General features: G+C 39.1%; 3 protein-coding genes across 4 annotated transcripts in view; all 3 read left to right on the top strand.

The window, feature by feature from the left end:
- EPHX4 (epoxide hydrolase 4) overlaps positions 1–5,012 on the top strand; it is a 29,850-nt gene extending 24,838 nt beyond the window's left edge. The window contains exons 6-7 of the mRNA XM_004378733.1: positions 68–216; positions 4,541–5,012. Of these exons, the coding sequence (XP_004378790.1) occupies positions 68–216; positions 4,541–4,802 (411 nt within the window). The 3' untranslated portion in view covers positions 4,803–5,012. The remainder of the gene's footprint in view (positions 1–67; positions 217–4,540) is intronic.
- Positions 5,013–8,022: 3,010 nt separating this feature from the next.
- On the top strand, positions 8,023–9,552 carry LOC101356728 (lysophosphatidylcholine acyltransferase 2B-like). Its single transcript, XM_004378787.3, has one exon. The coding sequence runs from the start codon at positions 8,023–8,025 to the stop codon at positions 9,550–9,552; it is 1,530 nt and encodes a 509-aa protein (XP_004378844.3).
- A 10,497-nt stretch (positions 9,553–20,049) lies between these two features.
- BTBD8 (BTB domain containing 8) overlaps positions 20,050–22,539 on the top strand; it is a 109,052-nt gene continuing 106,562 nt past the window's right edge. For both annotated transcript variants that reach the window (XM_023733422.1, XM_023733423.1), the window contains exon 1: positions 20,050–20,269. In XM_023733422.1, coding sequence (XP_023589190.1) covers positions 20,121–20,269 — 149 coding nt within the window. In that variant the 5' untranslated portion in view covers positions 20,050–20,120. The remainder of the gene's footprint in view (positions 20,270–22,539) is intronic.

The following is a 22,539-nucleotide window of genomic DNA, read 5'->3' on the forward strand; positions in this document are numbered from 1 at the left end:
AGCCAAGAATTTAGTTTATTATTAGATGACTGGAAGGTGTTAATTATTCTCTCTTCATTTAAATTAGGCTTTGAAACATCTCTTTACCAGTCACAACACTGGCATTGGAAGAAAAGGATGTCGATTAACAACAGAAGATCTTGAAGCTTATATTTATGTTTTTTCTCAGCCTGGAGCATTAAGTGGTCCAATTAACCATTATAGAAATATCTTCAGGTCAGTATAATTTCTTTTTAGTTAAATAAAATATTTCAATCTGATCCTAAAGAACTGATATTTTATTTTTAAGATTAAGTTCACTTCTTATCCAAAGACTCAAATAAAGTACTATTTAATAATTTACATAATAATTTTTATGAAAATTTCAAACCCAGGGATAAGTAGAATAATGAACCCCCTCCCCCCGCCATGTGGCTGTCATTTGTTTTATCCTTAACTTTATCTTGTTCTTTACTCCCTTTGGATTATTATGAAAAGATTTATATTTTTAGTGATGTTTTTAAATGGTCATTTATTCATTCAATAAATATTTATTGTTTTCTATGTTCTAGACAATGGTAGCTCTCAGGATACTGTAATGGCCAAAACTAGACAAGGTCCCTGATCTCACAAAGCTTGTAGCCTCGTGGGACTGACATTAATCAAATAATCACAGTAATTAATGCATAATTCTAAGCTAACACAAAAGCCTTGAAAGAAAGGAATGGGGTTCTAAGAAAGTGTATTGCAAAAGAGGCTGGCCTAGACTGGGATGGAGGGAGAGGTCAAAGAAATCTTCTCTTAGGAAATGATGTTTAAACAAAGAAGTGAAGGATGAGTTAGGTGTTGACTAGACAAGGTTGGGAGTGGGGTAACTAGCATTCCAGAAAAAGGAAACAGCATGTCCCAAAATTGTGTCAAGAATGGTTGATTGTGGTCTCAAGTAAAACAGTAAAGGCCAATGTGGCTGGAGCGCAGAGAATGAGGGTGGGCAGAAGAACATGGTCTGGGAATGGGCTGGAGCTAATGAAGAATTTTAGAATTCTGTGCCCCCAAATTAGAAAATGCACATTTTTTAAGCATATAAGGAACATTTGCAAAGACTGATTACATACTGGACAACAAAGCAAATCTTAACCAATACCAAAGAATCAATATCATACAGATTATGTTCTCTGAACACAATGCAGTTAGAAATTAAAAACAAAACAAAATTAAAAAAAAAAAAACTCCATATATCCTGAAATTTTAAAACACTTCTAAATAACTCATAGGTCAAAGGAAAAAATCGTAATGGAGATTAGTGAAAACTTAGAACAAAATGATAATACCAAAACGTGGAGTACAGCTAAAACAATACTTAGGAATGTATAGCTTTACATGTTTATATTTCTGATTCCTTAAATTGTTTATTTGTGCCTTTTTTTTTCTTGACCAATCTTACCAATGTTTATTGATTTTAATAGCATTTTCAAAGAACCTGCTTTTGGTTTTGTTGCTTCTATCTATTGTGTCTGTTTTTTATTATATTAATTTTTGCTTTTATCTAATTTAAATTATTTTCCTTCTAATCTACTATCAGGATACTGTAATGAGCAAAACTAGACAAGGTCTCTGATTTCTCAAAGCTTGCAGCATAGTAGGACAGACATTAATCAAATAATCACAGTCATGAATGCATAATTCTAACCTTTTCTTTTTCTAACCTCTTGAATTAGACTCTTAGCTCACTAATTTTCAATCTTCTTTTCTGATACCATTTGGTACGAATCAAATTCAGCCTACATAATTATTACTCCTAGACCAGTGTTTCTTAAACTTTAGTGTGTATCAGAATCACCTGAAGGGCTTGTTAAAACACAGATAGCTGGACTCCACTCCCAGAACTTCTGGTTCACCATGTCTAGGGTGGGGCCCCAGAATTGGCACTTGTAACAGTTTCACAGTTGATGCTGATACTGCTGGTTGGGGGACCACACTCTGAAAACCTGACTTATGGTGAGCGGAAGGAAAGAAATGAAAGGTATGCAGAAAGATGCAATTATATCTGCAATGTTTTTATTTCTTAAGCTGAGTAGTGAATATGTGGATGCTATTATTTTCTACTTTACTTTTAATGAAAGCAGTGAAATATGTCCACATACAAAGTAATAATGGAGTGTATAACACTCTGGAAATCACTGCCTTAATACTTATAAATCAGCTGATAGCTCAGAGTTTGGAGGAATAACATGTCAAATTCAGACTAATTTAAAATAGGTAAGTCAGAAAACACTTTGATAGGTTAAATGGTGAACAGTATGGAGCAACAGTCGTTACTTCTTGTTAACAGACTTTTAGATTTTTCAAATTGCTTCTGTGCTTAACTAAAATAATCATTTTTCTAATCAAACAATTCTATCAAGTGTTTTCTAGTAAGTTATTCAGTTTAACATACTAAAAGCTACTCTCTTAAAATATTTAATGTTTTACCTTATTTTATATGTCACTTACAAAAAAAAAAAGTTGGCAATTGAGTCGATTCCAACTCATAGCGACCCTAGAGGACAGAGTAGAACTGCCCCATAGGGTTTCCAAGGAGCAGCTGGTGGATTCCAACTGCTGACTTTTTGGTTAGCAGCCTAGCTGTTAACCACTGCACTACCAAGGCTCCTTTTTTATGTGAAATTTAACATTTGGAAACTTCAGGAACAGAGAAAATGTGTTTCTTTAGTTTTCTAGAAGACTTTTATTCCCAATTTGATCTGGTAAGAATTTTATATTATTCTTTGTTCTTTGACTAATAATTCTAAAACTCCTTTACATTACTGATTGAATTACTATATGCACAGACATTGCTAAAAATATGCAAATAAATGTAGAAAATTTTTTTAGTTTTGAGTATTTTGTGTACTCTAGAATTTATGTGGCTTGGAAGTTTGTGTAGCAATCCATCCATCAATAATTACGTATAGAATACACTTTTCTGTTGGTTTAGCCATTCACAAAGAACTTAATTTTTAGGAGCATCACAGCCAAATGATGGTCACTTCCAAGGCAGTCAAAATTAAGTCTTCAGTGGGTATGTGTAGCATCCTGCATATTCCAGCAGCATCTTGTTATCAACCTCAAGTAGCCATAAGTCAAGCTTTCTGATAACTACCAAAAATGTGACACAGTGCTGGAGATGTCTAGTTAGATGTTCATTCTCATTCTTAGTCAACAGGAGTGTACATCCAACTTTTATGAAAAACAAAAGGTGTCAAAAGCTTTAAAAATATTTATACCATTTAGCTCAGCAAATCCCACTTCCAGGGCTTAGCCCGAGGAAATTATCTGAAATGCCAACAAAGATTTCAGCACAAAATGCTCATTACAGCATTACTTAAAACAAGGGAAAATACCTCAAGGCCTAAATAGTCAATTATAGGGGAATAGTTAGGTCATTACACCATAAAATCAAGGAGCCCTGGTGGCGCAGTGGTTAATGTGCTCTACCGCCAACCAAAAGGTCAGCAGTTCCAGCCCACCAGCCACAACATGGGATAAAGATGTGGCAGTCTGCTTCCATAAGGATTACAGCCTTGGAAAGTCTATGGGGCAGTTCTGCTCTGTCCTATAGGGTCTCTGTGAGTCAGAATTGACAGCAATGGGTTTGGTTTTTTGTTTTTATGCCATAAAATTGTATCTTTTACAATTATTTTTGAAAAAATATTCTGAAATGAGAAAATTCTAAGATATAATGTGAAATTTGCATATATATTTCGTATACGTTATGTATATTTATTGTATTGTATGGGTTCAATTATATGTATAGAAAATTACCAAAAGGTTATCTTTTGGTGATGGAATTATGCATGATTTAATTTTTATTCTTTATATTGTTCTATATTTAAGAAAATACACAATAAAAACTTTATTTTAGAAAAAATCTTGGAAAATAAATATAGTATCATGTAATATTAAAGCTCAGTCCATACATATTTTCTAACTTTTCAATTCTATTTTCACATAAAATGCATCAAATAATACGACAAACAATATAAAATATACTTAAATAGTAATACAGTTTAAAGCTTCTTTTTCTTCACAACAGTCATTAATTCTGGTATGCTTTTAAAGCAAATTATTCCTCATAGTCATAAATTTCATATTATTTCATTAAAAATTTTGCTAGCCTCATCTAATTTAAAATTTTATTGGACCCTTTCTTAAATAGCCTTTTAAATCTTTTATTGTACAGGTTAATTGCTTAATGCAGTGTTTTTCAACCTTTTTTTCATTATCACCTCCCTAAGGAGCCTTGTTAGACATTTTTTTTCCTAATCACCCTCACTCCATGAAATTTTAATATTACAGAGATGCTGTATATCTGTTTATGTACTGTTATGTACTGTACATGCTTTATATATAAAAAGAATAAGATTTTTTGACCCTCCCAAGAATCAACTGTCACCCCTCTGGAGGCGAGTTCGCCCCCATTGAGAATGCATGGCCTAATGGAGCATTATGGAAAAAGGTTATTTTAACTTTTACAGTCAGTCACAAGCCCACGTGGTTTTTTTCTTTGTTTGTTTTATAGTTGCCTGCCTCTCAAACATCATGTGGTGACCACTCCAACACTACTACTTTGGGGAGAGAGAGATGCATTTATGGAGGTTGAGATGGCTGAAATCACAAAGATTTATGTTAAAAACTATTTCAGGCTAACTATTTTGTCAGAAGCCAGTCACTGGCTTCAACAAGACCAACCTGACATAGTGAACAAGTTGATATGGACGTTTCTAAAAGAAGAAACCAGAAAAAAGATTGACTTTTCTATATCTTCTGTGAGGGGTCTGTAATGAGATCTCTAAATAATTTCTAAAAATTGTTCATCAACTTCTTTAAGCTTTATTAGGGAAAATTGTTTCAATATGCTTTGTCATAAATAAATATACTGGTAAATGGTACTGAAAAAAATGTGAGAGTGTGTGAACATGGAATATAACGTTGATTTTCTTCAGTTGTATTTTGCACAGAAAAACATCTGCCTTAAAATGTATACACTTGTAAAAAAGGAAGTTGGGGAAAGTGGCTCAGATTTGGTTTATTGCTTTCTTTACCCTGTTTACATACGGTGCCTTTTTCAAATGTATATTAAAGATTAGCTGTGCCATATTAAAAGACAAACCTGCAATGGTATAATTTTCCATTTTATTGTTTTAAAGTTCTTTTTACTATTTTTTTAACCATTAAAAGATTCTATTACCAAATCTCTTGAATTTATAGTATATGTATTAAATTGAAGACAAACATGTCTAAATTATATGTCTAGATGAAGTATTAGTCATACAGCAAAGATTAAACTGTTTTTAAAAACTGACTCATCTTGCCACATCAACCAAGAGATGATGTGGATTCATATATACATATATATATATGTCAAACATTGCAAAGTAGGGAAGCACATCCATTAAATTACTTGACTTAATTGTCCAGCTTAATCAGTGAGAGATTTAGAAAAAGGATCAAAATGTCCTTTTGTCCCACTCAATGCAATAAGAATTGAATACTGTACTCCTATGTGCACTAGAATAGAAACTCCACAAGACAGGAATTTTCTACTGTCTTGCTAACTGATGTATACTCAGCATCTAGAATAAGAGTCTGGCACATTCTAGGCACTCAACTACTTGCTTAATGAGTAAATCATATGTCTGACACACTGCTAGGCACTATGGGGGATAAAAGTAGATGACATGGTAACACTGAACTTCCCTTTAAGAAGCATACACAGAATCAGTTAAATTAAACAATGGTTCAAGAGGAGAAATAAACATTACAAATAAGAGTGGGACAAGAGTTACAGAATAGAGAAATGATACCAGCTCAAGGGACTACTACTCATTCTCTTGGGTTGCTCTCCTTTGGTATGGGAAACAACCAATAACATTGCCAAATCATGACTCCTTAGAGACTACAACTGTGTTCCCAAATAAGTCTTAAGCTGGTGAAAGGAATGTCTCCCTCACTAAGCTTAGTTCTGATAGTGACAGAAGAGAGTGGAATGTTTTAAGAATTCTTATTATTGTAGCCTAGCAACTTGTATTTACATTAAAAGCCCAGTTGTCTACATACATTATACCTGTGCCTCATAGCAACATTGCAAGATAGGGAGTATCATCAATTTACAGATGTGAAAATGAGGTTTAACAAGTGTTATGGATTGAATTGTGTCCCCCCAAAATATCTGTCAACCTGGCTAGTCCATTATTTCCAGTATTCTGTGATAGTCCACCATTTTGTCACTTGATGTGATTTTCCTATGTGTTGTAAATCCTACTCCTATGATGTTAATGAGGTGGGATTTTTGGCAGTTATGTTAATGAGGCAGGACTCAATCTACAGGATTAGGTTGTGTCTTAAGTCAATCTCTTTTGAGATATAAAAGACAGAAGCAAGCACAGAGACATGGGGACCTCGTATCACCAAGAAAGTAATGCCAGGAGAAGAGCGCATCCTTTAGACCCGGGATCCCTGCACTGAGAAGCTCCTAATCCAGGGGAAGATTGATGATAAGGACCTTCCTCAGGGCCGACAGAGATAGAAAGCCTTCCCCTGGAGCTGACGCCCTGAATTTGGACTTCTAGCCTACTGGACTGTGAGAGAATAAATTTCTGTTTGTTGAAGCCATCCACTTGTGGTATTTGTTATAGCAGCACCAGATAACTAAGACAACAAGTAACTTGGCCAATGCCTACAGTATGAGTGTTGGAGCCAGAACCTGGTCTAGATCAATCTGGTTGTAAAGCCCATGCTATTTCCACTTAGATAACATTCTGTTTAACAGGCTTGGGTATCCACACTGCTCTTCCTGTTTTATTTGTAATTTGGTATGCTCCAAAAAATGGAAAAATCTCTCAGAAACTTAAAATTTGACTTTTAAGTCTTGGAAAATGAATTTAAGTTAGCAATTAGTAAATACAGGAACATTCTACACAGCATTACTAAAGTTGCAAATGCTATAGGTGTAGAAGAAAGCCTAGTTCACACCAACTTTGACTGTTTGCCTCTTGATCAATTCAGATCACTTTGCTGCTCACAAAGGAAGGAGCAGACTGCTGACTGTGTGTTGACACTCAGTAATCCTGACTTAACAAAAATCTGTCACTGACAAAGGTGATTTTAAGGTTTGTATTGTTGTTACTTATGTCACTTTGGAATGCTGACTGGTTCATGTGGACTACAGTTAGAACATAAATCCAACATGCCACAGCCAATTCTGGCCTATTATAATGATATAATTTTTCCAATGAATGTGAAAAAGTGCTTGTAAGAGATATGCAGGCTCAAGGGTGCCATCAGTTACACTTCTTAGGATAAAGAAACCTTACTACTTCCTTAGAAATTAGTTTGTACGGGGAGTAAATATATTTGACTTACCAGCTACCAAAGCAGTAAAGTAGATAAACTTTACTGGTTAAAAAAAACCAAACCTGTTGCCATGGAGTGGATTCTGACTCACAGGGACCCTATAGGACACAACAGAGCTGCCCCATAGGGTTTTCAAGGAGTGGCTGGTGGATTTGAACTGTCCACCTTTTGGTTAGCAGCCAAGTTCTTAACCACTGCGCCGTGGCATTTAAATTTTAAAAGTTTCGATTAATATTCATCTATTCCCTGGGTGGCACAAAGGATTAAGTGCTGGACTACTAACCAAAAGGTTGGTCATTTGAACCCACCCAGAGGTGCCCTGAAATAAAGGCATGGGATCTGCTTCTGAAAGATCACAGCCTTGAAAACCCTACTAAGTATATATGTAAAAAGCAAGATGTTTGAAAAAAAAAATTTTTCTGTTGAAATTACTCTAATTTTCCTGTTACATAATTTGCCATCTTTGATTTTTCCAATTTTGAAAGTAACACATCGCTTCCTATTAACCCACGATTGTCTCCGAGTTCTAATTATGTGCAAACAGAAAAAGCACTGGGGGGAGGGGGGAGCTCCGGGCTCCGCCCCCAGAGGCTGCGGGCATCCCAAGCAGTGCAAGGACTCCCGGTCGCCGGTGGATGGGACAAGACGATGGAGGCGGCTTCTGAACCAGAGCTGTGGGAATCCAGGCGCATGCAGCTGAGGAGCAAGTCCTTATACCCACCGGCGGTGGCCAACCCCTTTGTGCACCACATGCGCCTCGGTGCGTGGGGCTGGGTCCGCACCATCCTTTTAGGGGCTGTGCTGGTGCCTGTGCGCGTGTCGTGCATCGCCTTCCTCTTCATCTTTATCTGGCCCGTGGCCACACTTGCCACCATCGGCCGTCCTATTCAACCGGCCCAGCCCGCCTCGAATTTGAGAAGAAAACTGACGCAGCCAGCTCTCAAGTTCTTGTTTCAGGCTGTGTTCTTTTTGGTGGGGTTTGTGGTTAAAGTGAAAGGGAAAAAGGCAACGCGAGAGGAGGCCCCCATCTTAGTGGTAGCGCCACACACCACCTTCTTTGACGCAATCGCCTGTGTTGTGGCAGGGTTACCGTCCGTGGTCTCAGCTAGTGGAAACATGAGGATCCCATGGGTTAGGAAAATCATACTGTCAACGCAGCCAGTACTTGTGACCCAGGACGACCCCAATTCCAGGAAGAGTACCCGGAAAGAAATCCTGAGGCGCGTGACATCCAGAAAGAAGTGGCCACAGATCCTGATTTTCCCGGAAGGAGTATGTACTAATCGCTCCTGTCTGGTCACGTTTAAACTTGGGGCTTTCTCCCCAGGTGTTCCTGTGCAGCCAGTGCTGCTCAGGTACCCAAACACCGTCGACACAGTGACCTGGACCTGGCAGGGGTTTTCAGCATTACAGGTCTGTATGTTGACCCTGAGTCAACTCTTCACCAGGGTGACAGTTGAGTTTATGCCTGTTTATACCCCAAATGATGACGAAAAAGAAGATCCTGTCCTCTTTGCCAATGCAGTACGGATCAACATGGCAAATGCTCTGGGTGTGCCTGTGACAGACCACAGTTATGAAGACTGCAAACTGATGATTTCTGCAGGTCAACTTCAACTACCCATGGAAGCTGGTTTGGTGGAATTTACGAAAATTAGCCAGAAATTGAAGTTAGATTGGGATAATATTCACCAACGTTTAGATGAATATGCTGCAGTTGCAATGGCCTCGAAAGGAGGAAAAATAGGACTTGAAGAGTTTGCAGGCTTCCTAAAACTCCCAGTTTCAAAGCCCCTGCAACAACTTTTTGCCCTCTTTGACAGAAATAATGATGGCAGCATAGACTTCAGAGAGTATGTGATAGGCCTGACTGTCCTGTGCAACCCTAACAACACTAAGAAGATTCTGAAAATGTCATTTAGGCTTTTTGATCTTGATAAGGATGGTTACATAACAGAACAGGAGTTAACTTCTATACTTCGGGCAGCTTTTGGAGTGCCAGATCTCGATGCTTCCAAGCTCTTTCGGGAAATAGCTGGACAGAACGCAAAGTACATTTCATTCAAAACCTTTAAGAAATTTGGCCTGAAGCATCCAGCGTATGCCAAGTTATTTAGTTCATACCTAGACCTCCAGGCAGCGCATATATTTTCATTACCACAAGCAGTAGAGGTTTAATCACTGCTTTCAAGTGTTAAAGTCAACTTGATGATTCTAAAGCCTGAAACTCTGAAATAAAAATTATCACTTGAGGAAAAATGCAATAGTTTTTACTCTAAATGGCATGAACAAATGCACTTGAGGAATATTTTAGTTAGATTTTAAAGTCCTATTTTGCTTCTTTTTTAAGATAACATTTCTTTCAAAGTGACCTAATGGTAAAAGAATAAGGGAACTGGCTTATAAACTTTGTTCACCCAGCAGGGTTCTAGTTAATGCCTTTATTTTGCTTAGTGCTAAAATAAGGCCAGAGGAATGTTGTAGCTCATCACCTCTCCCTCGCTTTTGATGAGGAAATATCTTATTAAGAGCTCCACAACGTAAATACTTTAAATTACCATTTTTATTCCCTCCAAAAAAGTTTTTTTTTTTTTAATTGTGCTTTAGGTGAAAGTTTACAGAGCAAATTAGTCTCTAGTTAAACAATTAATACATATTGTTTTGTGACGTTGGTTGCCAACCCCGTGACATGTTAACACTCTCCCCTTCTCGACCTTGGGTTCCCCATTTCCGTTCGTCCAGCCTCCCTGTCCGCTCCTGCCTTCTCATCCTTGCCCCTGGGCTGGTGTGCCCATTTAGTCTCATATGCGTGGTTGAACTATGTGTGTTATTGTTTGTTTTATGGGCCTGTCTAATCTTTGGCTGAAGGATGAACCTTAGGATTGACTTCAGTACTGAGTTAAAATGATATCCCGGGGCCATACTCTCGGGGTTTCTCCAGTCTCTGTCAGACCAGTAGGTCTGGTCTTTTGTGTGTGTGTATGAGTTAGAATTTCTTCAGCTCTGTCTGGGACCTTCTGTTGTGATCCCTGTTAGAGCAGTCGGTGGTGGTCGCCGGGCACCAGGCACCATCTAGTTCTGCTGGACTCAGTCTGGAGGAGGTTGTTGTAGTGGTCCATTAGCCCTTTGGGCTAATCTTTCCCTTGTGTCTATGGTTTTCTTCATTCTCCCTTGCTCCCAATGGGGCAGGACCAGTAGATGTCTCTTACATGGCTGCTCACAAGCCTTTAACACCCCAGATACTACTCACTAAAGTAGGATGTAGAACATTTTCTTTAAAAATTGTTATGCCAGTTGAGCTAGATGTCCTCCGAGACACCCTCCAAAAAAGATTTGCTGGATAAATACCTCTTTGCTCTTTCTTAAAGTAGCCCAAATTTTCTATTTCACAGATAAAACAAAAATAAATATCACAAAGATACAGTACTGGGAATATCATTTAAAAAGTTATATATAAGATGGCTGTCCATCTTTAAATAAGATGGGAATAAAAAAATTAAAATACAACTTCTCCATGCATGAAGATTTTGGGCGCCCATCATCACCATCACCTTTGTAAATCCAGCATAGCCAGTATAGCCAGTGAAACCTAACCGCTCAGAGGAAATAAGCGCTAATTTAGCAAAAAGGCATTACTTATTTGAATGAAAAACAATGTGAGGGTGGGGGAAGAAAAGGTACAACTCCAGAGGGCAACCTTAAAAACAGCTTTGTGGAAACAAGTCGTAAGCTAATAATACACTCTGTGGCAGCCATGGATTATCTCATTTAGTCTTCTAGACCACCACATCCTGTACTCTTGTCACCTTTATAAGAAACCAAGGTTTAGAGAGCTCAATAGACTAGGCCAATGTTATACAGTTAATAAACACCTTAAACTGGATTGAAACTCATGATTCTAAAGCCTGTGTTCTGAATCATTACATTACATGCAGAGAAGAGTTCAGAAACGGTCTAGGTGAGATTTTTGCAGAGTTCTTAGCTTAATCGGTTCTGGCTATTTATACTATCAGCACTGAGAGGCCATTGGACAGATTAACAGTTGACCAATACTAAGGCAAAAAAATTACTACACCTCCAACCTTGGGCAGAGAGCATTTAATACATATTTTTCAAAAACAGCAATGTGTATAAAGCCTCTAATTAAAACTATGGTACTTCCACATGAATAGATGGCCCGAACAATGGAATAAAATAGAAAATCTAGAAATAGATCTAAAGAATACAGAAATGTTGGTATATGATCGAGGTGGTATGTCACATACGTGGGGAAAAAGTTGGACGTTTTAATAAATGGTGTTGGGTCAACTGGATAACCATTTGGAAAAAGATAAAATTGGATCTTTTTCTCACACCATATAACAAGATAAATTCCAAGTGCATCAGATAAACCGATACCAAACCTGTTGCAGTCAAGTCGATTCTGACCATAAGACAGAGTAGAACTGCCCAACAGGGTTTCCAAGGAGCAGCCGGTGGATTTGAACTACCGATCTTTTGGTTAACAGCCAAGCTCTTAACCACTGTGCCACCAAGGAATAGGGTAATACAGTGGAGGGAACAGGGAAGGAAGTGAGACTTCTCTGATATCATTTAAATTTTGGAAATATATAAATATTTTATATATTTAAAATTAATATAAAAAATTAAAAAGCTACCCTAAAAATTGATATCAAATTGAAACAAATGAACCCTATTATGTATCAAGGTAGTGGCATAACCACATAGAGAAAAGAGTTATTGCAAGTAACTTAAGAACACAGTATTTTCACTGTGTTCTTAAGTTACTGTGAAATATATTCTATATTTCAATAAATACAGACGCAAAAAATCTTAATTTGAATACACAGTCTAATTGCCAGTCGTAATATTGGTATTTTGAAACTCTAATCTTATAGGATAATACAAATAAGTAATTCTGTTAATATTAGGAACCAAGATTTTTTCAATACAAGAAAAAAGAGAATAGAGTTTAAAAACAAAGAATCTACAAATTTTATAATGTTAAATTTGAATTAGAAATATTAGTATGAACTCAATAATTTTTTTCTTGTAAAAATGTGTATTGCTTAAAAGCAATGACAGCCCAATTGCAATAAGCATGCTTAGCACCCAGACTGTGGGCTCTAAATAAATTTTTCCACACTAAGAGGAACAAACTACAGGAATAGCTAGAGTAGGAAATATACAAGATGAGTCTGGGGCATCTTGTTATGCCAGAAAGCCAGGAAGCTACCAAAGATGAAAGGATTGTGTCAGAACACAGAAACCAGCATGAAGTAACTCCCATTGGCCAGACAGGATAATTTGAGCATCAAAAAGAATAACGAATGCAATTTGACTAAAAGACTGCATACATAAAAATCTGAGTTCATAAAGAACTAAAAATAAAAATTAAAAAAACTGGACACCATTGGAATTAACTGGGAAGAACTAGCTTCTTACTCTGAAAAAATGATAATTTAAATAAAAGAATTACGCATTTATCTTGTCTTTGCAGTGTGAACTGTTTCTGGATAACCAAATACAGTGAAACCTGTGACACCCAGAATTTGACGGGACTGCCTTGTTTTTCTGAGTCTCGCAAGTTTTCCACCTTTGACAGGGTGCAGTCTTACCACTTTTCTATCGCTCTCTGTTAGTGAAAAATATTTGCGTTTTCCTTCTCTATCAGGTTTCCACCTTATACACATTCCAGCTTTCGCAGGTTTTACTCTATGTATTTATAATTGATTAGGGTAACTTCTTTCTTATAGAAGGATTCCAGCAAATAAGAGTGGAAGGAATATAGAATTATGAAATCAATTTGCAACCCCTAGTTAATTGATTCAAGCATGAATCATCAACTGATGAAACTGTCAGATGAGAGATGAATGATACATTTTAGCAACATTAAAAGGGGAATAACGGACATTGTGTGTCTCCTGATATGGTACGAAATGAATTACCACCTGTGTAGGCAGAATTATGGCCCTCCAAAAAAATTCGTGTCCTAATCCCAAAACCTGTGAATATGTTAGGTTGCATGTCAAAGGGGTATTAAGGTTACAGATGGAATTAAGGTTGCTAATCAGCTGATCAGAGCCCTGGTGGCACAGTGGTTAAGAGCTCAGCTGCTAACCAAAAGGCCAGCAGTTCGAATCCACCAGCCGCTCCTTGGAAACCCTATGGGGCAGTCCCACTCTGTCCTATCAGGTCACTATGTCAGAATCAACTCAGTGGCAATGGGTTTGACTTTGGTCAATCAGCTGACCAAGGAGCCCTGGTGGCTCAGTGGTTAAGTAGTCCGCTGTTAACTGAAAGGTCAGCGGTTTGAACCCCACCAGCTGTTCTGTGGTAGAAAGATGTGGCAGTCTGCTTCTGCAAAGATTACAGCCTTAGACACCATAGGGGCAATTCTACTCTGTCCTATAGGGTCACTATGAGTCAGGATTGACTCGAAGGCAACGGTTTTTGGTTAATCGGCTCACCTTAAAAATAGGGAGATTATCCAGTGGGCCCAATGTAACACCAAGGGTCCTTAAAAGGAAAGAGGGAGGCAGAAGAGGAGGTCAGAGTGGTGTAATCTGAGAATTCGCCACCATTTCTGGCTTTGAAGATGGAGGAAATGTGCTATGAGCCAAGGAATGTGGGCAGCCTTTAGAAGCTGAAAAAAGCAAGGAAACAGATTGTCCCCTAGAGCTTCCAGAAGTAATGCAGCCCTGACCACATTTTGATTTTAGCCCCCTGAGACCCGTATTGGACTTTTAACCTTCAGAACTATAAGATAATAAATATGCATTGTTTTAAGCCACTAAATTTGTGGTAACTTGTTACAATGGCAATAGAAAACTAACACACTATAGAATATTTTTACTCAACAATTGAAACTGAATCTAATCAAGCTTTTTAAGATAACTTCCCTTTTGCAGCAAATGCTAAGGACAGATGAACATGGTGAGTGATGCTACAAGGACACAAAAGTCAAATTTGAAATATGAGATACTAACTGGCTGGACTTCTGTCACAAAGTCAGCCAAGTGAGGAAAAAAAAATGGAAAAAGGAACTACTCTAGATTAGAAGAGATTTAGGAGACAAAATAGCTAAATGTAGCCTACGGATCTTTGAAAACTGATTCAAGCAAACCAACCGTAAAATGAAATTTTTAGAACAATTGGGAAATTTTTATAATAGACTGCATTTTAAATGAAATCATTGTTAATTTGTAAGGGATAATGTTAGCACTGTGGTTATATAAGAAAACATTTAATTTTTTAAGAGATGCATACTGAAGTCTGTAGGAGTAAAATTAAAAAATGTTTGGGACTTTACTTTTAAAAACTTTAGAAGGAAGGAAGGGAAGAAGGAAGGAAAGAAGAAAAGATGAAGAAAAGGGCAAAGAAGGAACAAATGGCAGAGCAGATGTGCCCAAATCTTGATAACTGTTGAATCTTGCTAATGGGTATTTTGGGGTTCACTGTACCTCTATTTCTTTGAATGTTTGAAATTTTTCCGATTAAAATGCTTTTTAAGAAGAAAAAAAATGCATTAAAAAAAACCCACTTTTTTTTCATGTAATTGGAGTCCTTGGCAGAGGTTTTTGCCTTGCAACTCAATTTTGTCTAAAGAAATTTTTTTTTCACACACCAAGGATCACAGTTAAGGCCAAGCCTAAACAAAATGGTGGGTTTAGCCACATTTACCTTCAGAGCCACCATTATTAGTTCCTCAGGACTCTCTTTTCCTCTTTTAGGAAAAAAATATGATAACCTCATTCACCCTAAGGGGTAAATGACCATAGCAATGTAGTAATTATAATAGAGATAACCCTCTAAGTAAAAAATGTCTAATGGTGGAATGTGAAGCATCAATGACAAACTTCTTCGTTTTGTTTTTTAAAAGATGTGTTATGTATGCTTTCTGTATGCTCTCAGATCGCATCTGATTCTGTTATGTTCTTAAAACACATGTGTAAGTCACTATTATGTATGCTTCTACAATGCTTTTACGTTGTTATGATGTTTTTATAATGCTTTTTTTAAAATTGTGCATTAGGTGAAATTTTACAGAGCAAATTAATTTCCCATTTGATAGTTTGTACATAAAGTGTTTAATGACCTTGGTTTCATCCCTCACAATGTGTCAGCACTCTCCTCATTTCCTCCCGAGATTCCCCATTTTCTTTCCTCCTGATTTTCTACCCCTTCCTGCCTGCTCATCTTTGCTTTTGGGCATATAATGCCCTTTTGGTCCTTTTGATCTCGTATAATTGATTGTTTTACGGAGTATGTTCCTCTTGGGTGATATTGTTTATCTTATGTGCTTGTTAATTGTTTGCCTGGGAGGTGGTCTCTGGGAATGGCTTCAGTTCCAGGTCAGAAGGGTGTCTCTTAGGGCTATAGTCTCAGGGGTTCCTCCAGTCTCTGTCATATCGGTAAGTCTGGTCTTTTTTGGGAATTTGGTTTTTTGTTCTGCAATTTTCTCCTCCTCTGTCCAGGACCCTCTGTTGTGATCCCAGTCACAGCAGTTGGTAGTAGTAGCTGGGCACCATCTAGTACTTCTGGTCTACGGGTCTGTAGGCTGTGGTTCATGTGGTCCATTGGTCCTTTGGATTAATTGCTCCCTTGAATCTTCGGTTTTCTTCACTCTCCTTTGCTCCAGACAGGAAGAGACCAATCGTTGTATCTTAGATGGCCGCTCACAAGCTTTTAAGACATCAGACACTACTCACCAAAGTAGGATGCAGAACACTGTCTTTTATGTACTATGTGGTGCTGACTGACATAGCTGTCCCCTGAGTCTATGGTCCTTTGTCTTCTAGGCTAGGAACTTCATCTGCAAGCTGTTTGGTTATGTCTAAGAGGTTTCCCTGACTATACCCCTTGTGTGCTCTATATGAGTCGTGCTTGTAGTCATGTATGTAGAAATACCCACCACCAAACTCATATCTGCTGGTGAGTGTGTTGGCTTACATCCTCCCACACCTCTTGGCTTATCTATCTACCTATTTGTCCATTGGCAAATTACTGTTTGTTAATACTATTGCTTAAGGATTGTCTAAGCTATAGTAGTTATTATAACCAAACCAAACCCGTTGCCGTCAGGTCGATTCCAACTCATAGCAACCCTATAGGACAGAGAAGAACTGCCCTATAGGGTTTTCAAGGAGTGGCTGATGGATTCAAACTGCCGACCTTTTGGTTAGCAGCCAAACGCTTAACCACTGCACCACCAGGGCTCCAGTAGTTACCATACCAAACCAAAAACCAAACCCATTGCCACTGAGTCGATTCCGACTAGGAGAGAGTAGAACTGCCCCACAGGGTTTCCAAGGAGCTGCTGGTGGATTTGAACTGCTGACCTTTTGGTTAGCAGGCGAGCTCTTAACCACTATGCCACCATAGTTGCCCTTTATTCTTGCATTCCTCTCAGTGTCGTCTCTTGCCTTGGTCGTGTGTGCTGACTTCCCCCATATTATGTGTTGTCTTTCCCTTCATCAATATTACCTCGTATCTTCTATCAAATTGGTAATTTTCCCTCCATCCCCCTCCCGTCCCTGGTAGCCATCAAAGACTGTTCTTTCTTTTTTTCCTGTATATAAACCTTTTCTTGTTACTTTATATTAGTGGTCTCATATAATATTTGTCTTTTTGTGATTGACTTATTTCATTCAGCATAATGTCCCCAAATTCATCCATGTTGTGAGATACTTTGTCATTATTCTTTACTGTTGTGTAGTATTCCATTGTGTGTATGTACCACAGTTTATTAATCCACTCATCTGTTGATGGGCACTTAGGTTGTTTTCATCTTTTTACTATTGTTAATAATGCTCCAATGAACATATCTATTTGTGTCATGGCTCTTATTTCGTTATGGTCTATACCTAGGAGGGGATTGCTGGATCATATGGTATTTCTATGTCTAGCTTTTTGAGGAAGTGCCATACCATTTTCCAAAATGGTTGTACTATTCCCACCAACAGTGTGTAAGAGTCTCCCCACAACCTCGCCAACATTTGTTATTTTCTGTTTTATTTTTTTTTTAAATAAGTGCCAGTAATGTTGGGGTAAGATAGTATCTCATTATAGTTTTTATTTACATCTCTCTAATAGGTAACGATTGAGAGCATGTCTTCATGTTTGTTAGCCACCTGAATGTCTTCTTCAGTGAAGTATCTGTCATACCCTCTGTCCATTTTTTAATTGGATTGTTTGTCTTTTTATTGTTGAGATGTTGAAGTTTTCTATAAATTCTAGAGATTAGTCCTTTGTCTGACATGTCGTAGCCAAATTCTTTTTCCCCAGTCTGTAAGTTCTCTTTTGACTCTTTTGGAGAAGTCTTTTGTTGAGCATAAGTGTTTAATTTTAGGAGGGCCCATTTATCTACATCTTGTGCTGTGTGTGCACTTTTAGTTATGTTCAGTATTCTATTTATACCATATATTAGGGCCCCTAGCATCGTCTCTATTTTTTTCTCCACGATCTTTACAGTTTTAGGTTTTATATTTAGGTCTTTGATTCAATTTGAGTTAGTTTTCATGTGTGGTGTGAGGTGTGGGTCCTGTTTCATTTTTTTACAGATTGTGTTAGTCATCTAGTGCTGCTATAACAGAAATATCACAACTGGATGGCTTTAACAAAGTGAAGTTTATTTCCTCACAGTAAAGTAGGCTAAAAGTCCAAATTCAGGGAGTTAGCCCCAGGGGAAGGCTTTCTCTCTCTGTCGGCCTTCTTATCAATCTTTCCCCAGACTAGAAGCTTCTCGATGCAGGGACCCTGGGTCCAAACGACCCTGCTCCAGCACTGCTTTCTTGGCGATATGAGGTCCCCCCTCTTTGCTCACTTCCCTTTCCTTTTTATCTCTTGAGAGATAAAAGGTAGTACAGGCCACAACCCAGGGAAACTCCCTTTACATTAGATCAGGGATGTGACCTGGATAAGGGTGTTACAATCCCACTCTAATCTTCAAGGTAAAATTACAATCACAAAATGGAGGACAACCACGCAATACTGAGAATCATAGCCCAGCCAAACTGATACACACATTTTTGAGGGGATGTAATTCAATCCATGACACAGATGGACATCCAGTTTTGCCAACACTATTTGTTGAAGAGACTGTCTCTTCCCCATTTAATAGTCTTTAGTCCTTTGTCAAAGATCAGCTGACCATAGGTGGATGGATTTACATCTGGGTTCTCAATTTTGTTCCATTGGTCTATGTGTCTGTTGTTATACCAGTACCAGGCTGTTATGACTACCATGGCTGTAAAGTCATGTTCTGAGATTAAGCATTATGAGGCCTCCTACTTTGGTCTTCTTCAATAGTGCTTTACTTATCTGGGGCCTCTTTCTTTTCCATTTAAAGTTGGTGATTAGTTTTTCCATCTCAGTAAAGAATGTTGCTGGAATTTGGATAAGGGTTGCATTGTATCTGTAGATCCCTTTGGGTAGTACTGACATTTTCACAATGTTGAGTCTTCCTATCCATGAGCATGGGATGTTTTTCCATTTAGGTAGGTCTCCTTTGGTTTCTTGCAGTTGTGTTTTGTAGTTTTCTTTGTACCAGTCTTCTATGTCCTTGGTTAGATTTATTCCTAAGTATTTTATCTTACGGGGGGTTTAATGCTTTTGGAGGTCTGGGGGCACAGTGGTTAAGAGCTATGGCTGTTAACCAAAAAGTCAGCAGTTCAATCCACCAGCTGCTCCTTGGAAACCCTATGGGGAAGTTCTACTCTGTCCTGTAGGGTCGCTATGAGTCAGAATCAACTCACTGGCAATGGGTTTTTTTGGTCTACCTTGTAGAGAGCTTGTGAATGAAACAGAATTGAGCTTTCTTCCTTTGGAGGAGGTAATCAAATAAAAAAGACCAATAGGCTTTTAAATGATGTCTTATCCAGCTATTTTCCTCAGTCCAAAATACTCAAAATTTTATAGCTCATCAATCCACCTACTTCCCTGCTCCATCAGTGGTTCTGCTCCCCCAACCTTACCTCCTTCTCCCTTGTCATAAATTTTATGGCTTTATATTCAAAATACTGGAATGTAATCTGATCTTCCTCAGCTGAAGTCCAAGAGCGGTTATATGAGCCACTAATTGAGTAAGAAGAGGATGAGGTCTTCTAGATGGCATATATACCCTTTGTAGGGGACTCTCGGGATCGTGCTCCCTCCCCACCCGGTCTCTGTTTTCCTTGCCCAAGGGTAGAGAAGCAAGTAAGTGAGGGCGTGCTAATCGCTGCTGGAAAGGTCTTATGAACTAGTCTTTCCAAAAAAAAAAAAAAAAAGCGCATACATCCCAGGAAGACATAGTGTAGAAAGGCTGCATGGGTTGATTTGAATTCGGGCCTCAAAAATAGTCTACTAAAATGAATGGTTAGTTCCAACAGGAAAACAACGAAGAATAAAAGCTAACACGAGAAGGCGGGACTGGCTTGGCCCAGGGGAATGTAGGCTCCTAGGGCAACGGGGTCGGGCTGGTGGCCTGGCGGTCCGTAAGCAGAGGTAAACAGAACTATTACGCCTGCGCAAACCCCTACTGGGTCACGTGCCGGCGCGGTCCAGGGCCTCAGAGATTTCCGGGGACTGAGGTCCGACTGTTGTAAGGGACCGTCTACAAACATACGAGAGGAGACTGCCTTTCCTTTAGGGGGCGGATTCCGGTAGGACCAGAGCGTTTGGTCGGAAACGCCCTCTTCTCCTTCCAGTGCCGGGAAGTGGAGAGGAGTACTGGGCCTGCGGGACTCGGCTGTACCTCGTGGAACATGGCCCGCTGTGGGGAGGGCAGCGCGGCCCCGGTGGTTATTCTGGGGTCCCCTGGAGTTTGCAATAAGGGGTTGCAAAGGAAGGGGCCCTATGAGCGGCGCCGGCTGAAGGTGATGGTGTCGGAGCAGCTCAGCCAAGATCTGCTCAGGTAGGAGGAGGCGGGAACTCTGGCTGCTTCAGTTCCTAAAACCGCCCACCTCCCGCCCCCTAAGCTGTAGCTTTCTTCCTCTCTGACTCTCCCTTCCCACCCAGTTCTCCTCGCCTCAGGCAGCTGCGGAACGTAAACCAGTCTCCTCACTGCGCCAAAAACGAGTTCACTTGCCCTAAATAACCAGTCCCGAGCACCTCGGAGACCATATATCAGAGATTCAAAAGGAAGACAAAAATCTGAAATTGTAATTACCTGCAGCACCGGTTTATGCTAAAATGACACAGGCAGGCTTAGTTGCTTTAGAGACATATCACTGTGGTCGCGGTGGATCCATGTTTAGTGGGTTCTGAAACGTATACAAATTTGGATAGGCTTAAGAATTTTAAGAAAAAACGAAGGTATGAAAGTGAATATTTAGGATGAAGAAAAGTAGGGCAAATTACTGGGCCTTGGAGATCTCTTTATTATTAGAAACAAAAACAATTTCACTGGAAATGCTTATGTAGAAAAGGATTGCAACCTGGCTTCCCCTCTCCCCTTCGAACACACTACAGCTCCCGTCAACCCTTAGCCCCTACGAGGGACCAAGTAAGTGAAGGGTCCTGAAGTTTAACTGTTTTTTTATTGTTGTACTTTACGTGAAACTTTACAATTCAAGTTAGTCTCTCATTCAAAAATGTATACATACGTTGTATGTGACCCTAATTGCTCTCCCTATACTGTGACAGCACATTCCGCCTTTCGACCCCTATTTCCTGTGTCCATTCAAACAGCTCATGACCCTCTCTGCCTTCTCATCTCACCTCTGGACAGGGGCTGCCCATTTAGTCTCATGTATCTACTTTAGCTAAGAAGCACACTCTTCATGACTATCATTTTATGTCCCATATAGTCCAGTCTAATCTTTGTCTGAAGAGTTGGCCTCGGGATTGGTTTTAGTTCTGGGTTGACAGAGAGTCCCGGGGGCCATGCTTTCTGGGGTTCCTCCAGTCTCAGTCAGACCGTTAAGTCTGATCTTTTTAGTACAACTTGAGTTCTTCACCCCACTTTTCTCCTGCTTCGTCAGGGACTCTCTGTGGTGTTCCCTGTCAGGGCGGTCATTGGTGGTAGCCCGGCACCATATAGTTCTTCTGGTCTCAGCCTGATGAAGTCTCTGGTTTCTGTGGCCCTTACTGTCTCTTGGGCTAATACTTTCCTTGTGACTTTGGTGTTCTTCGTCTTCCTTTACTCCAGATAGGTTGGGACCAATTGATGTACCTTGGATGTCCACTCACTAGCTTTTAAGACCCCAGACGCCACTCACCAAAGTGGGATGCCGAACATTTTCTTAATAAACCTTGTTATGCCAGTTGACCTAGATGTCCTCGGAAAGCATGGTCTCCAGACCCTTGTCCCTGCTGCTCTGTCCCTCGAAGTGTTTGATTGTATTCAGGAAAGTTCTTAGCTTTGGTTTAGTCCAGTGGTGCTGACTCCCCTATAGTGTGTGCTGTCCTTCCCTTCACCTAAGATAATTGTTGCCTACTATCTAGTTAGTGAATAACCCTCTCCCTCCCCCCCCCTCACCCTCGTAACCATCCAAGAATGTTTTCTTCTGTGTTTAAACCTTTTCTTGAGTTCTTGTAATAGTGGTGTTATACAATATTTGTCCTTTTGTCACTGATTAAATTCACTCAGCATAATGCCTTTCAGATTCCTCCATGTTATGTTTCACGGATTCATCGTTGTTCTTTATCTTTGTGTAGTATTCCATTGTGTGAATATACCATAATTTGTTTATCCATTCATCTGTTGATGGACACCTAGGTTGTTTCCATCTTTTACTATTGTGAACAGTACTGCAATAAACATGGGTGTGCATATATCTATTCCTGTGAGGGCTGTTATTTCTTTAGGATATAGTGTAAGGAGTGGGATTCCTGGATCATATGGTATTTCTATTTCTAGCTTTTTAAGAAAGCTCCAAATCGATTTCCAAAGTGGTTGTACCATTTTACATTCCCGCCAACAGTGTATAAGTGTTCCAGTCTCTTCACAACCTCTCTGACATTTACTATTTTGTGTTTTCTGGATTAATGCTAGCCTTGTTGGGGTGAGATGGTATGTCATTGTAGTTTCGATTTACATTTCTCTAATGGCTAATGATCATGAGCATTTCTTCACGTGGCTGTTAGGTGCCTGAATGTCTTCTTTGGTGAAGTGCCTGTTCATATCCTTTGCCCATTTTTTAATTGGGTTATTTGTCTTTTTGTTATGAGGTTTTATAGTGT

Source organism: Trichechus manatus, unplaced genomic scaffold, assembly GCF_000243295.1.
Source record: "Trichechus manatus latirostris isolate Lorelei unplaced genomic scaffold, TriManLat1.0 scaffold00058, whole genome shotgun sequence".
In the NCBI taxonomy this organism is placed as follows: Eukaryota; Metazoa; Chordata; class Mammalia; order Sirenia; family Trichechidae; genus Trichechus; species Trichechus manatus.

What these genes read in the sequence shown, in the direction of transcription:
- LOC101356728 (XM_004378787.3), top strand. Translation starts at nt 8,023, where the DNA reads ATGGAGGCGGCTTCTGAACCAGAGCTGTGGGAATCCAGGCGCATGCAG.